General features: G+C 45.3%; 1 protein-coding gene across 1 annotated transcript in view; it reads left to right on the top strand.

Moving 5' to 3' along the window:
• Positions 1-776: 776 nt before the first annotated feature.
• Positions 777-16,827, top strand: part of LOC133361203 (serine/threonine-protein kinase D1-like) — a 45,094-nt gene continuing 29,043 nt past the window's right edge. Inside the window, exon 1 of the mRNA XM_061580090.1 lies at positions 777-1,996. Within this exon, the coding sequence (XP_061436074.1) occupies positions 1,634-1,996 (363 nt within the window). The 5' untranslated portion in view covers positions 777-1,633. The remainder of the gene's footprint in view (positions 1,997-16,827) is intronic.

The raw sequence follows: 16,827 nt of genomic DNA, 5'->3' as shown, positions 1-16,827 counted from the left end.
CCCAGTATAGCCTTAAGAGACTGAAGAGGCAAATGCTGTTCCCAACACAGGGACCGTACACCACGCACCAACACACCGCATACACACGCTCATACAAAGATAAATATCCCCCGTATAGCCTTAACATGATGTAGGAGCAAGTGCTGTTAGCGAGCACCTATGAAGGCCGGAACGGTACACGAGGGGATGGGTGGCCAGCACCACGCCCGGCCGCCTTTGTCTCCCCAGTGGCGACGTTTACACATCGCACCAGGTAACTCATTTGATGTTGAGTCGACCTAGGGGAGGCCGCCCCAGAACCGGTTCAGATAATCGTCACCGGTGTTGGCCGTAAGCGGGAATCCAACCCGGGTGGCCAGGTTCGTAGCGCAGCGTAGCGCGCTAACAGCTACCCTACTCACACACACACTCACCCACACACGCACGCACGCACACACGCACAGACACACTCACACACACACTCACCCACACACGCACGCACACACACTCACTCACACACGCACTCACACACACACGCACACACTCACCCACACACACTCACTCACACACGGACACACACACGCACACACACACGCACTCACACACACACTCACCCACACACGCACACATGCACACACACGCACATGCGCGCGAGTGCTGTGCGTGGGCAGCAGGAGGAGGAGGAAGGAAGCTTGCGATGAGCGAGAGGGATGGGAGGGAGGGGAGGGAGCTCTCGGAGCGCGCGGCGAGTTTATTTCGCCTCCTCGTTCGCGTCGAGCAGCACGCGTGCACGCAGGGGTCTCCTGCTGACAGCCACTGTCAGGAGCTGCCAGCGTCGGGCGAATCCTCGCCGCTCCGCCGAGTTGCACGCCGCAGACGCATCGCTCGCAGACGCTCGCAGACGCGTGCGCTAACGCTCGCAGCGCTTTATGTGTGCGCGTCAATCGGTGCGCGTGTCAGCAGACTCACTTGTTTACACGTGTCCACACCGTACGAAGGACAGGCAACAACACCCCCCCCCCCCCCGTATAGCCTTCTAGCAGGCTGTTGTGGCAAGTGGTGCTAGCAAGCACCTTAGATATACAGTACTTAGACACGTGCACAATACACACACACACACACGTGTTTGCATGTACACAGGCGCTTGTAGTTAAAACATTCACATACGTGGACATAGAGGAAAGGACATTAGACATTCACTTAAACATTAAAACGCACACATTTGCAAATGTAGACTTGCCTTCTTACATATGTAGATACATCTACAACAGATCAGCATGCATGTAGATGCACGTACATAACGTTCACATGCAGAGACTTTCACACACACGTGCAGACACATAGGTACGGTGTGAAACAAGTTGAATACATTCGGCTATTGTAGTAGTTTTACTTATTTACAGTTTACCATATGTAGTACAGCAATTATTTTTATTGTGCCTGATTACCCAGGGATAGCCTTATACTACTAATGTTATGCAGATACCAAATAATATTAAATATACTGCTTGCTGTATATAGATATATTTTTGTATTAATAATATATACTCATAACTAGTAGCAATTACATACACCTAATAAGATTTAATTACAGTTTTCAAAGAGCAAACATTGACCAAAAAAACCCCAGCTCACAATTTCAACTTCCACGATAATGCAAGCGTGTGACGACCATCATCAGCATCAACATCAGCACCACCACCACCATCATCATGACCAAGAGGCGGTGGCCACCGTGGTCAGATCAGACTCAAGTCCTCTCTGCGGCCACTCGGATCAAAGGGACCAGAACCGACCCCGAGCCGGGTCAAGTCCAGCAGGGCTGGGGCCATGCCCAGGGGTGTCTCCACAGGGGTCCCTGCAGTCGATGCAGCTCGATTCCCAATCACCTCTAGCGGCGTTCGGGATCTCCTTCCAGCTGCAGATCGGATTGTCACGAGAGGCCGTGACGCTGGACGCGAACGGGATGTCTCTGGCGGCCATCAGAGAGCTCGCGTGCTCAATCGTGGATCAGAAGGTACGTTGCTAACGATGTCATCTTCGGAGGGCTTTTGAGAATTGTGTTTGCTAATTTTTGGGGGTGATGCGGCGGTTTGATTGTTGCGCCTCAGTGCAGTACTGGCTGTTGCGACTGCTGCTGCTGCTGCTACTACAGCAATGCCAGCAGAAGCTGATGAAGAAAAATGAGCATAGTCATCATCATCAGTAGTAGTAGCGATAGTTCCCAACAGTAGAAAGAGCAACACTATCACCATCACCAGCAGCATCATGACGCCAACAGCACCACCAGCAGAACCACAATCACTATCACCAGCACCACCACAGCACCAAAAGCACAACCACTACTAACCACCACCATCACCATGGCACTACCAGCAGCACCATCATGAGCCCCATCTCCAGTACCAACACAGCACGTCCACCAGCTGCCACTTCCATCAACACCAATTTCTACTGTACCTCACTGTTCACTTATTGTTGTGCCGGCTGGTCAGAGCAGTTACCTCACCACTGGGTGAACAGTGGCAGACCTATGAATGAACTAACCCCCGGCCATAGAAATATGGAATTTCCACCACTAGCCCGGGACTGACAATGGATAAGTGCTCCGTCCGTGTGCTTATTTGCGACGAGAAACACTTTTTGTGAACGTCAAAGACCCGCCGATTGAATTACTGGGGGAATATCTTTGCTCAAATCACCATCGATTAAAATTTCTATGAGCTGAGGCAAAGTCTACCCAGAGGATCAACACCGTTGACTTCTCCGCAAAGTAGTAGTCATTTATTCTTTGTCTGTCTATTTAAGGCCACCCCACAGAGACGATCACCTCTCTCTGTACCTGGGTTGCTCTCTCTATGTATCTTGGTGATATCTGTCTGCTTATATGTCTGTCTATAGTTTTCTGGTTATATTCTATGTCGCTATTTCATTATACCTGATGATGATTGCTTGTGTTGCAATCGAAACGTCGTATGCTATTATTTAATTTATTATTTTATTTTTATACGTGACTTTACCGAAAAAACCAAAAAATAATTCCTGCAGTCACGAAAGCTCCAAAATTAAGATAGTAGTAATTTGTTTTTATCAACCCCGGAGGGATGATGGGTTAACCCCCGACCAGAATTTGAACTTCGATACCCTTCTTGTTTGCGAGCCGTCTTGCTCCCCCGCCGAGCCACCTGGCTGGGTTGGTCGCATGACGGGCCTGTTGCACATTATACGTCCACATTCCCTACAGATAGCAGAGACAATCCGTTTAACAGGATTCTTCTGAAACAGACACTATTATAATGCATTGCACTGCGATCGGATTTGTCAGATTACAGTATCTTAATAACATACATTAAACTTTGCGTATTCACGCACAACTTCCGGCCTATTAGTCCACTGCTGGATGAATGCCTCAGAGTCAACGAGGTTGTTTAAGCCATACTTCACCACCATCGTCAGTGGGTTGGAGAATGGAGTTGTGAGTGGCACCAGGTCTGGTTTAGACATCGCTCGCCTTGACCTGTACTTGAACTCAAGGTCGTTGGGTTCATGGCCCAGGTGAACAGCCCAAAGCAGCCACCCAGCATTCGCCCCACAGCCAGGGCTAGCGTGTTGCAACTCAACTAAAACTAAATGGGACCACCTGTCCAATCCCCCCCACCCCCCCCATACTGTGTAACCCAGCAACTGGCCCATGTGACCCGTGGGCCCTGGCGCAGTGGCACCGCCTGCACACTCGATGGCTATGCCACCGCAGGACAACATCGTTGCATCATTGCTGATTGTTGTAGTATCCTCCAGGTGGTCCTTTTGAACGACATACTTTTTTAAAAATTATATTTTACCAGGTAAGGCCCACTTAGCTATATAGCTCTTTTTCAGAAGCGACCTGGTTATCATAAATTATAGCCCAAAGAAGTGGCTTATCACGTGGACATTTATAGCAGCCAAATGCTCTAAACGCATGCTGATTCTAAATGTGGAGGGAAAAACTGGAGGATCTGGAAAAAAATCCACATGACCACGGGGATAACATGCAAACTCAAAATATACAGACGGCAGGGTCGGGATCGAACCCTTGATCTCATGTATACCAGGCGAGGTGGTTAACATCTCACCACCATGGCACTGTGGCAGGTAAATTGTCAAAGCCTACGACCTGCTGTGCAATAGATCTTACAGACTCTCGTTAATAACCGCAAGTTAGATTAATCTATTGTATTAAAGCAGCTGGGTTGAGCTTAGTAAGTTAAATTGGATACCACAAGTGCATAGCCAGGTGTTACAGGTGCGGGACTTTGAGGTGGCCATCAACTTGGGTTCAGTCTGCAATTGGTTGAGTAGATTGGATCATCCGTGGATTAAATAGCTCCCCCCCTCTCCTCCCCCTCAACTTGCTTGTTAAGGGATTACATCTTGAATCATTGCCTCACTTGATGCAGCTAATCCGGCTGTGACGGTCCCACCTGATGACGGAGACTTGTGTTGCCTCCGAAACGTCGTGATTTTTGTTTTATTTTATTTTTATTAATTTTGATGTTTTACCTACGTGACTTTACCGAAAAAACCTAAGAATATGAATCCTTGCAGTCACGAAAGCTTCAAATCTAGAATCTATGCGGAGCTTTAAGAGTTATCAGTTCATATTTGTGGTTTCGTTCGGGTGGCCTGGCTTCCTCCCATGAGCCAACAAAACATAACTAGAGGTTCAGCGAGGCTGTCTTGCGTAATTAAAGGGCACTTTGTAATTATTATTACGATTCTTTTGCACAAGTGTTTTATCCAAAATCCAAAAAAATTAAATGATGCACAATTGTAATGTAAATACTGTAAGCATTGAAAGGCAGAAAATAAGTTATACGTATGTTAAACTTCTTTCGCACCGTACGTAGCCAACCTTGTTAATCGGAGTTGAAATGATCTCTGTTCAGTACGAGGTCTCGCCAAACGCAAGTGTCTTCATACCCTCGTGATTGCGAGCGGCGGGGGACAAATGGCTGAATTTTGGGAGGCTGCATAGGCAGAGACATGTAATTATACACACAGGGCCCTAAGCACGGTATTATAGTACTGCCTGTATGCGCAACACCACTAACTACACATGTGCATCCGGTGTCTGCATCTGCCGCTTGTCAATTCGTACCTTGAGCAATGTGCACTTCCTGGCCAGTCCACCGAATCGTTGCCATCTCCGATTTGACCAACAGTTCGGCAAATTTCAGAGGATGGTGGACAGCACGCATAGAGCATCAATAATTGGTCGTATTAAACAATAAAATACCGTCTAAGAAATGCATTTTACGGCATGTCTTGCAAACACTGTACGAGACAAGATAGTGATTACCGTGAGCTCAAAATATCGTGGCTGGCGCACCATTATTGAGAACAATACAGAATAACTAAGGTTACTATGTACGACATGGCAGCTGCTTGGGAGAGGCCTTCATCCAGCAGTGGATGACCATGGCTGATGATGACAGCGGTGATGAATTAACGTTAATCTTCATGCTTTGTCACTCATCGTTCAATACTTTAAGAGCTAAAGTCTACAAACATGCTGAAAACATCCTGGAAACAGATCACGAGCAAACATGGGAGGAGAGTACACATGATTATTACTGTTTAGTCGTATAATATTTATATGATATTTAATAGCTTCTGTAGGCTGTGGCACCATCTGTCACCACGGCCGTGTACACAGGAAGGCCACCATATGCACAAGGGGCTCATCCTCATTCTACTTTTGGCTGTCGAGTTAAATGTGGCATGACGGACAAAAATCTTTAGATACATCCGTATTAGTGTAATGATGAAATGAATCATCTTTAAACAAAATCTGGCGTGTGATGATGATGTTTTTTTTAAATATTCTAATTTAGACATTCATTAAGAGGTGTCTCTATCGAGCAATCTTAACCTATCAGTTGTCTGATTAAACAAGTGATGTTGCTCTTTAAAAAAAAACACTACAATTTGAAAATGTATATTGTTTCTTCAGAATATCTGGTGTATTCTTCATTCTTGTTTGACTCGTAATTCACGAATCATATACAATGACAAACATCTTTCAATAAATTAGTAGTGGTATGATTGCACAAGTTATTCGAACTGCATTTAGTTACATTGGACTACAGTAAAAATATGCATAAGACCTTCTAATTGACAGTTGGCAGTTCAAGTTTGGCACATCTGCAAGTGCTACATCTCGTAAAAAAAATAGCCACAGGTCTTTAAATTATCACTCACCTGTGTTCTTTCTGAGGTTGGCCAAGCCATGGTGTGTAATGCATTATCTCAGGTGGCGTAGCGTGGTTATTGAGCTCCCCCCCCCCCCCCCCAAAAAAAAAAAGTGTATTTTTATAATTTTTGCATGGTGTACAGTCTGGAAAGTACCCACATGGCAAATTTCAAGTTTGTTGCATGTCGGTAAGTACGCTAAACATTTTGAACAGACACACATACTCACAACTTTGACTTTTATATACATGGAAATTACTGCTCTCTTTTACCTTAATTCTATTTCTTGTAAATGTTTCACCACTGCATCGAGACACCTGCTTTTTTGTCTTCCTGTACTCCTTTTCCTTCCCCTTATGCGTCACATTGCCAAGTACAGGTTCCTGCCCGGCCTCATTTTTGCAAAGTATTACAGTATTTTTAGTATTATTCTCAAAGGCTGTTTCACGTGACTTGACCTGGAGACTTTATCTCAACTTCTCTGTTGAACCAGTTCTTTAGAATGACGCGTTTATCTCGTGTGTCGATCGATGCAAAGGATTTGACGTTCTTTGTAACAAAAAAAAGGGAAAATTGTGTTTGCATGTAACAAGTGCGATAATATTAAATTCATGGTAAACAGCATTTGGGGGTGGGGAGCAATGGTGCACTGCACTATGAACATAGCAACCTGAGTTCAATTCCCAGCCAAGGTTAACATCGACTTCCTTCACTGACCCTTACCATCAAGCACGGTGAAGAATGGTAAAAACAAACCCCATGGCCGACACAGCGTAGGGAGGCCTTTGTCTAATAGTGGATTGCCGAGCTCACCTTTATTACTGTATTTTTAGATAATTATTTTAAACAGCACGTGTTGTTTTACATTTTCTGCATCCTGCAGCCCTATATTAGCAATCCGAGAGTAATTAAATTCTTCAACAATACTGGAAAATGAAATCAAATTCCAAGAACTGTTTGTGAGGATTTTTCGCTGGTAGTTGTGCACTGGCATCATCAGGCAACTGACCCATTTGTGAAAATCTTTTCCAATCTTGGGCCTTGTGTGACGTCATCAATGTAGAGGTAAGTAGGAAACTGCAGTAAACGATGCCAAGAGTGATCTGACCCAAAACACAGGGCATCTGTGAAAAAGAGCTTTCTGGCTCATCGGATTCCTCCAGTATAGATATTTTGATGTGATTCTGAAATATTAAGAATAAATTATTAAGCATAGCAATGGTCGCGTAACATCCTACGTGTTGAATTTAAACTTCAAGAAAAGTTTTGGATTTTCCAAAATGCCAAAGCCCTTTTAGGGTGTGGCCAAACATCAGCTTGAACTATGAATAGTTTGCAGTTGAAATGTCAGTAAATAATTTTACCACATCGGATAGACAGCAGGCTTGAACAAACATGCGCGGGGTTGACTTGGGGTCATGTTTCCTAAGTCAGTCCTTACTGTCACTTAGAATAACAAAACGTTAGTCTAATTACGAAGGAAAGAAAAACAAAGCAAACACGTATAATCTAAATATGCTAAGGTCACGGGGATTTAGAACTTTAATTTTGGTGACAGAATAAATGATAAAATCCACTTTGCCATCTCGATTAATCCGCAACTAGAAGCCATCGCTATACAGTATTAGAGCAATTTACTTAAATATGCCGTTATACATTTGTTTTTTTCCCCGATTAGCACGGTGGGTTACGTTACGGTATGAAAAAAGTTCAACATACATAGAATTCACTGCTGGGTGAAGGCTTAGCCGTGCTGTCAGTCATGGCGGTTGTTTGACCATACTTCACCACGTTGGTTAGAAAAGGTTGGTTGATGGGGAATGGGTGGGACCACGACCAATTCAGATATATTCGCTGTGGCCATATGCAGAACTCGGGTTGTCAGATTCATGAGTGCATCACCCACTGCACCACTGATCCACCCCACAAATCGTGTCACACTGTGTATCCTGTACACAACAGTAACTCACTCTTGACACTTTTGTCTGTACAATGAGTTCATCGTCAAGCAGGCAAGCTTCACACGATGCAAGGGCACATAACCCAGCCTATTAACTACGTTCATACATGTTATATTTATAGAGGGTGGCACAAAAGTCAGGACACATAGGGTTATAATATTCGTGTTAACACATCGCGTATTGTTATTTCATTTATTTTAACAAATGTTCAATCTGAATGCCATTAACATGAATGCATGCGTGTATTCTCTTTAGAATTTTTTTTGGGACTTTTTAAAGATTACAGCTGCCTTCTTTAGCATGTATACAAACTAACTGAACTCGTTTGTCTGAAGTCAAATGTCTTTCTATTTCTAGATTTGAAGCTTTCGTGACTGCAAGGATTCATATTCTTAGTTTTTTTCGGTAAAGTCACATACGTGACTTTACCGAAAAAACCTAAGAATATGTCTTTCTATTTGTATACGTCATCTTTAAAGGAAGAAGAACGTATTAATTTCTGATTACAGAAAAAGCTACTGTTCAGAATAAGCAATTTGAATGTGTTCATGGCATGTGTTTAAATATATAAAAAAATTAACCCGTAAAAACAAAGTTTTTCACTATGAATCCTTTATATGCGTGGCGGCTAGAGTCCTCTCGTCCTCTGGCTTGAGATGGCCGCCACCTATGGGTCAGATGATTGCTTGCCACCATTAAGCAATTGGTAATTACATATAATTTTTTTTCCCTAAAAAGTGTAAAATTTTGGAAAAAAAATTTCACGAAAATTAATTGTCACGCACAACGAGTCTGTGTGCAAAATGTCAGCTCGATTGGATCACGGGAAGTGGGTAAAAAAACGACCGAAAGATTTGCACGGTCGTAAGTGCGCAAGCAAACAAGCAAGTGAACTTAATATAAAGGATTTTAAAAAAAAATTCACGAAAATTAATTGTCACGCACAACGAGTCTGTGTGCAAAATGTCAGCTCGATTGGATCACGGGAAGTGGGTAAAAAAACGACCGAAAGATTTGCACGATCGTAAGCGCGCAAGCAAGCAAGTGAACTTAATATAAAGGATTTAATAACCCGACGTGCCCTGATTTGTGGGCCGCCCTCTATAGAGACAGCAGTGACGTGAGCAAACAGTCACTGGGCTGGACCTTTCATTTTATATTTAGCTTGATCCATTTATATATACCCAACACAGTACCATGTAGTATGGCAAAAGCAATGTTTTTTTCCAGAACCTCCACCTACCTCCATGCAATATCAATACATTCACATTTATTTAATAATGTTTTATTTTTAATATTTTATTATTTCCCTTCTACGTGACTTTACCGAAAGAACCAAGAAGATACATTCACAGTATTAAATCCGCCACCACTCTGCTCTAGGATACGAAGCCATGGCTTTCAGTGTTCAGTCAGCAGTTGAGATGAAAGTAAGAGTGTCATTTGAAATCCACGAGGTGTCTGTAAATGGATCACCCTGTACATGTGTCCGTTTTTCCCCCTGGGGAAGCAAATGAGGTGAGCAGTTTTGCTGTAATTGTTGGTAAACGCGATTAATAATCATAAAAAACGGACAGCCCTTTATTAATCCACAGATTGATGAAGGCATATCCCAATGCTGTGTGGATCATGGGGGCTGTGTTGACCATACTTCACCACACTGAACCGTGCGGGCTAGTAAACAGGCCAGGGGAAGGGTGCAGCACTCGCCACTGACGTTCACCATAGCTGCGAATGAAACTCAGGTCGCCAGGTTCATCGTGCGGTGTGCTAACCACTGTGCCACCACTCCACCCCCTAATCCACTATGATATTTGAGACGATATACTGCTATATTTACCTCTACTGAATCATTATAAAATGACATTTGCCCACACTAATCTATGCTGTGACTGTTTTTAGACACCACTTTCCAATGCATATCTACTTGAAGTGTAATCTTTCGCGGTGGCGAAATGTTAACTCCCTCGCCTGGTCTGCAGGAGGTCGTGGGTTCGACCCTGACCCTGACGCTGATATATTTAGAGTTTGCGTGTTCTTCCTGTGGCCGTGTGGATTTTTCCCCGGGTCCTCCGCTTTTTCCCTCCACATTTAGAAACGTGCGCGTTTCGATTATTTGAATGCTATACATTACGACGTGATAAGCCACTTCGTTGAGCTATCATTCGTGGCCAGGTAGCTTATAAAAAAGAGCTATACAGCTCCATGGGGCTTACCCAATAAAATAAAATAAGAAAAATTGTTTCGTAGGAATAGTAAATAGACTGCCCACACTTCTCTTACCTGAGAATACTTTCACTGTAAATATTTCTGGGAAACATTTGATTAAAATAAAAAAAAAACATATACATTTCTACAGGGTCAACCGTGCAGCGTGACCTTGTTTAAAGGTGGGAGGCAATACAAAAACTCACAATAATTAAATAAATATATTATGTGTTTTATTTTTTTTACAAACGACACGATCCACTTTAGTCTGTCGTGCATCCTGCTCTGTCTCTCGCCCCCTGTGCGCACGAGGCGAGGCTGAATTGTACTTTATTTTTGTGCCAGCATTCTTTTTGACTTTGGGTATAATAATCTGGAAGGGGGGGGCAGGGGGGGGGTAAGCCTTCAGCAGGGGTATTGATGGGGGGGGGCTCAGTTTCCTGCCACCTTCCGTACGTAGTAAATGTCCGAGCAGCACGTGTCTTGTGTGGGACGTAGCAAGGACACGCGACTTATAACTTAACATGCGGCACAAGACAGCACTGTGGCGCATACAAATCTATATCACCTACACTGTATGTCATGAGTCAGATATTATTCATAGCCTTGAAGGCCGCTGAGTCAATATTTAAAGCTTTGTAGTGTGTGTGTGTGTGTACCATAAATGCAGTACAGTTGTGTGTTTGTGTTCACATATGCCTCATGGTTGCTTTGGCTACATGCGTACACACATGCACAATATATTCAGTTATAACAATAATAATGTTCAGAACATTTCGTCCATTCACTGGTAGATGAAGACCTTCCCACGCTGTCGGTCATGAGAGTTTTTTTTTCGTGCCAAAATGTACCGTGTTGTTCATTGTGGGTTGGTGAAAGGAGGGTTGAAGGGAGATCCAGAATCACGTCACATATCACTCACAACGGATGTTCGCCATGGCCACGAATCAAACTTGGATTTCCATGCTTATTGCAACGTGTGTTAAACCACCACGCCACTGCACACTGTCTAAGCCTGTTCTTTAACGAAACAGTCAAAAGTATGAATTTCCACATCCAAAAAAAAGTGTTTTGGTTCATCAGCCGATTGGTCTTCCAGACCAACATTTTTCAGCAGCATTTGCCAAAGCATGACAACTCCAGACCGGTTTTGACTATTTGCTTCTCATCAGCAGTTGTGCCGGTTTAACAAATGCAGCCAGGTTCCAAATGATACAGGCCAGAGCACTCTTCAAAATGCGTAGGCGTCCATTCAGCGTAACAGACAGTATTCAGTATTCTAAATTATCCACCCGTATGTCGCACCCCTGATCATTATATACTATTACGAACGAACGGAGTTTCCCAATATCCACATTTAATCGTGCTCAAGAGGAGGAGTGACCTAGATGTGGCAGCAAAAAGATCCTTGCATTTTCCTTTCACGAAGTCGCTTGGAATTCCCCCTGATCTGGTCAAATCTGGGAAGGTGATGGGGACTGAGACCGGGCAGCACTTGCACGGATGGGTGACCACCACGCACACAAATACAAGGTGCAACAGGCGGCAGTAGAGGCCAGAGCAGCAAAGTCCATAGTTGTGCTCTCCCCCCGCCTCCACAAGTCCGTACACACCAGCGTGGAGAAGTATGGTCAGACATCCCCGATGGGCCACGAGATGTGGGGAGGCCCTCATCCAGTCGTGGATAGACACATAATGGGTAATAGGAGTCACCAAGTTTCCCGGAATGGCTAAACTCATCTCATCTTCTCAGTGTTTGTGCAGAAGTCACCCGGAAGCAGTCGATCATTCATCATGTTCACGTTTTTTGCAGATAACCAGACGGATAACACAGACACACGTGGCTAACAACATCTGCTCATAAGGCACTCTCAAATCGACATCAACTGCACACCATGACCGCAGACGTGCATTTGTTACCCCAAAAATTAACGATTGTACCTATAACCATACATCGATAATGATTGCGTGTGGCAAAAGTAGAACGCATTTTTATGATAATGCCATGATTAAAGCGCTGAGCGAGACACCCTTTATAATATTGACACGTGTGGTTCTGAGACGAGGTGAAATGTGTAAATACGCCCTCTGGACTCGTTCACACCCCCCCCCCCCCCCGCACAGCTGCGTTCGGCAAGAGCCTTTGCCACCAGTGGACAGGAGCCGGGCAATGGGGCTGCTTCTATAGCCACATACAGGCCGCTTGAGCTGCTGTGCAAAGGCTGTCACGTTATAAACTGCATTGTGTTCCTAATACGTGGAAAACAATGCGGTTAGGGTTACCACAGCATGCTCTTTCGCCATACTAGTTATAACGGTCCGGTTTTCATCGTAATTGTCAGACCTTTGTCAAACCACTGGTGGATGAAGGCCTTCCCAGGACGTGTCGGTCCGTTGTGGTCGTTTGACCACACTTCACCATGATCGTCGGTGTGGGGTGGTGAATATGGGAACCCTGGACTGGGTTCAAATATTGATCGCTACCGAATAGAGGTGGCCAGATTCATAGTGGAGTGTGCTAGCCACTGTGGCATCACTCCCCCCCCCCCCCCACCACATATTTCATGTATGTTGGAACACAAGTGCACAGTGCACATTTATTTGGTCAACACGAGTACTTGCTTGGTTAATAGATGAGGCTGTGCTGGCCCATTTAGTAATGCTTGGCGGCTCTTTGCTCCTGCTATTTCATTTACCGCCAGGTTATACACAGCTGGAATTCATCTGGATGCATAGAAGCAGATGAGCATCTGCAATGCAGTGTTTACATTTATTACCTCAACATAAACAGAATTTCTGAGCATATTGTTCAATAATTGATAACTTTTTCCCCCAAAATGTGTTTTAAAAAATAAATATGCACAAGCGCATGCAAAAATTTAACAGCAATATGTTAATGCCATTCTACAAGTGGTGTGTGTAATAATGGTAATGTATCACTTAAAATCAATGTTTGGATTTGCTCTGCATTGAGCATCTGCAAATCAATTACGTACTTTGTGATGTACTCACATATGCTAATGAACATTTAAGCTAATAGAATTAACATACAGACACACAGACACACACACAAAGGAACACAAGCAGGCGCGCGGGGCATGTGGCATGGGTTGCAAGCGTCCGTGGCGGAGCGTCAAATATTAAAAACCGAACCGTCTGGGCGCTCTCCGTTGGTCGTCCCTCTCATTAGCCTGAAAGTTCATCCGCTCGGCGTGGTTCCGGTGTCGGGAATGCGTCTATTGTCTCGCCCCGCAAGGCGATACCCGCGGACGCTACGGGCGCACCAGTCGGTGGACGTGGCTCTGATCGTAGCCGGCGCTCGTTTGTGCCATGAGCCTCGCCAGTTGGCCGATGGCACGGGTGTCTGGTGACGGTGCTGGCGCATTCATGCGCATGTAGGTGCGCGTGCATGCGTGCGTGTGTTTCCACAAATCTGTTATCAGCGCAAGGGTCTGTAGTTGCTATTGCCTTGCTTGTGGCTGTGTTTATGCCTTGTTTTGGTCACTCTGGGGTTCCACAAAGGACCCGATGAATCCTATACCCCAGGGCTTAGTTTCTCACTGAATATTTTACGGGTCCGCTGGTAGACTGGAGAAGGTGGCACGGGACTCGAAGCCACAGCCGTGGATGGGATATTGTATGCAGAGAAGCATACTGAATGTGGTGTGCCAGGTGCAGACATATTTTCCAGGTCACCGTCGCAGTTGAAATTGAGCTCTGCCTATATCGTATGAGACGAATGTCTTATTTAGAGTTGTTCATTAAAGGGCCTCGCCATTGCCACGTGGCTGGCACATTGTAAAGCTGCAGTTGCGTAGGCGAACGGGGAGCATTTAGAAGAAGACTCGATGACGTACAAGATACACTCGGCATGTTTGGTCAGATAAAGGAAGATATCTCCAAAATCAGTGGTAGATTCCAGCAAGTGAAACCCCGTCAAGAGCTCTGTTCAGTGTAAATAAAAAAATTAAGATGCATCCCTGAAATCACTCACTCATGCGAGGACAAGTGACACTAGATAGCCCCTCTAAAATGTATTTGGCCCACCCTTCCATGCTGGCCACGTGTCTTGGAAGAGGTGGCCTTAGCGACACTCGCCCATAGCTTCAACTGCCGTGCCTGGAGATCGAATTTAACTGCCAGATCAATGTTCCAATCATAACACACCGCAGTCGGATCTCTGTGCGGTGTGCAGCTGTCTAAAATAAAATTCAGGCGCATGTTGGTAGGTTTTTATAATCCGGATTCTTCTGGGTTGTCCAGGAAAGCCTCACTGAGTCTCAAGACTCATTTTCAGGAGGATCCTGCCACCGTAGGAGCAATGTTCCTACACATCGAATCTCGAATGAATATATTGCAGGTACATTTTTAGCCATGAGTTGTCGGCCAATACCAATGAAGTTTTTGTATGGTGTTTTAAGAGGAAGGCCCTTGCAGAACAAACAGGGGGAGAACATACAAACTCCGCACAGAAAGCGCCAGAGTCAGGAATCGAACCACACAAGCGTTACCACTCTGCCACCTGCTACCAGGCTGTAGACCTCAACCTCTGGATTGTGACGCTGCAGCTTCGTTAAACATTAGTAAGGGTTGTCACGTAAACAAAACGTGTCAATTAGTTACTAGTTCAGCACATCGGTGTGTTGGAGAGTAAAACCACAACATTTACCTCTATTATGGATAATATGGGTGGCGAAAGCCGATGTGTTAAGTGGTGCTTTAATTATCGACGCAGCATTTTGAGCAGGGGGTGAGTTTGTCGAGGATTTTATTCCGGTTTCCCGCACGTCCGCGCTCTATCTCATGCGCGGGTATCTCTTTGCTTATTTATTTATTCATCATCAGTCCGTTAACGTGTTCTCGGGATTATAACAGACGGCTCCTCAAATTAAAACGCACCCCAAACACGTGCCCGGCCGTGTCAATGCAGTTGTACAGATCACTCGCGCTAGCATGCCGACCGCATAATGAGATGCACGTATAACTATTTGTATTTAACAGGCAGAGGTGGGTGGTGGGGGGGTCTATTATTTGTATTTGTTCATCTGGAGCGGTAAGGGTGGCACATTGGTCGTAACACTTGCTTCTTGACATCGAGCACCTTTCCGCTGTGAAGTCCGTATGTTCTCCCCCTGCACTGCATGGGCTTCCTCTGGGTGTGTAAGAACATACAATGTAATGAATGGTTCGTTGGCTTCCCCAGGTGAATAAATAATGACTGTATTATTATTATCGCGACTGCTACTACTCCGACCTGCTGCTGTGTGCTCCTCTCTGTAACGAGCACACTGAACAAGACTTGGTGATTTCCAGCCCACGACAGTGGAGAGGCCCCAGTGTATTGAGCCATGGGCCACTCGCTTGTTGAAGCCTCGGGGTGCTGCTGAAGGGCTCTCGTCGGACGCGCGAGCATCACTCCATCTCTTAACCAGATGCATTCATGTGCAGCAGCACTGCTTGTGTTGTTGTTGTTGTTGTTAATGAGGCATCATATTTATTTTCTTCAAGGTGCATTACTCGCTTTTGTTTTTTTTTCTTGCAATATTACCTGCATGTATGTTGTATGCATGTTGTACGTATGTTGCATGTATGTATGTTTCATGTATGTATGTTTCATGCATGTATGTTACATATATGTAGGTTGTATTTATGCATGTTGAACTGCTTTCGCACCGTACGTAGCCAATCGTGCTCATCAGAAGCTCAGGGAAAGGACAACAAACTAAACACAAAAAGTAGTTTTTGAAAAAACGAGTTTTCAATCGAGATAATTTAAAAGTGCACAGCCTCCAGTGGCTTCCTAACATCGGAAGGGAAGAGCGTTGCAGACGGCCGCAGAAGCGCATCTAAAAGAGGCCACACGATGCAAGTGACCACCGCCTTCGTTCGATGACCAGCCAGAAGCCGCTGCTGCCGCTGCTGCTTCTGCGAGGATGACCGGAGTTGTTCGCTTGAGGATGGTTTAGCAGTGCAGGATCTGCCGCACGTGCACACCGCACCTCGCCGTCCAAAAACAGCGTCTTTCCGCTTCAGTGTGCAGCTGTCCCAGAGGATGCGAACGCTGCTTCGCGTTGTGGGCTCATCATCAGGATACACGCATCGGCCGGGCCACGCCGCAGACACTCGCGCAGAATTGCCAGAATCAGAATCTTGATTTACACTGCAGGAGCAATGAGCTGCTGAGGCCCTTTCTCACAGATGTCCAGTCGGGGCAGGTCAGAACGTTACAACAACAATAGTGCCATTCATCCGGCTTGCAGGGTGGCGCGCTGGTGATACCCGATCCCAGACTCGGCCGTCTTTTTTCGTGGCCGCTTGTAACGTCTTCCCCCCCACCCACCCACCCCCCTCTTCCGCGTGGTCTTCCTCCGTCTTCTCCGGTTTCCGCCAATGGCTGACAAGGGACGTTGTCAAAGGCATTGGGCCAAACGTCCCAATGCAGGAC

This window comes from Lethenteron reissneri, chromosome 8 (genome assembly GCF_015708825.2).
Source record: "Lethenteron reissneri isolate LAM-NWPU_2019-01 chromosome 8, ASM1570882v1, whole genome shotgun sequence".
Lineage (NCBI taxonomy): Eukaryota > Metazoa > Chordata > Hyperoartia > Petromyzontiformes > Petromyzontidae > Lethenteron > Lethenteron reissneri.
Note: the sequence above shows the minus strand (reverse complement) of the source record. Positions and strands in the feature narration are given on the sequence as shown.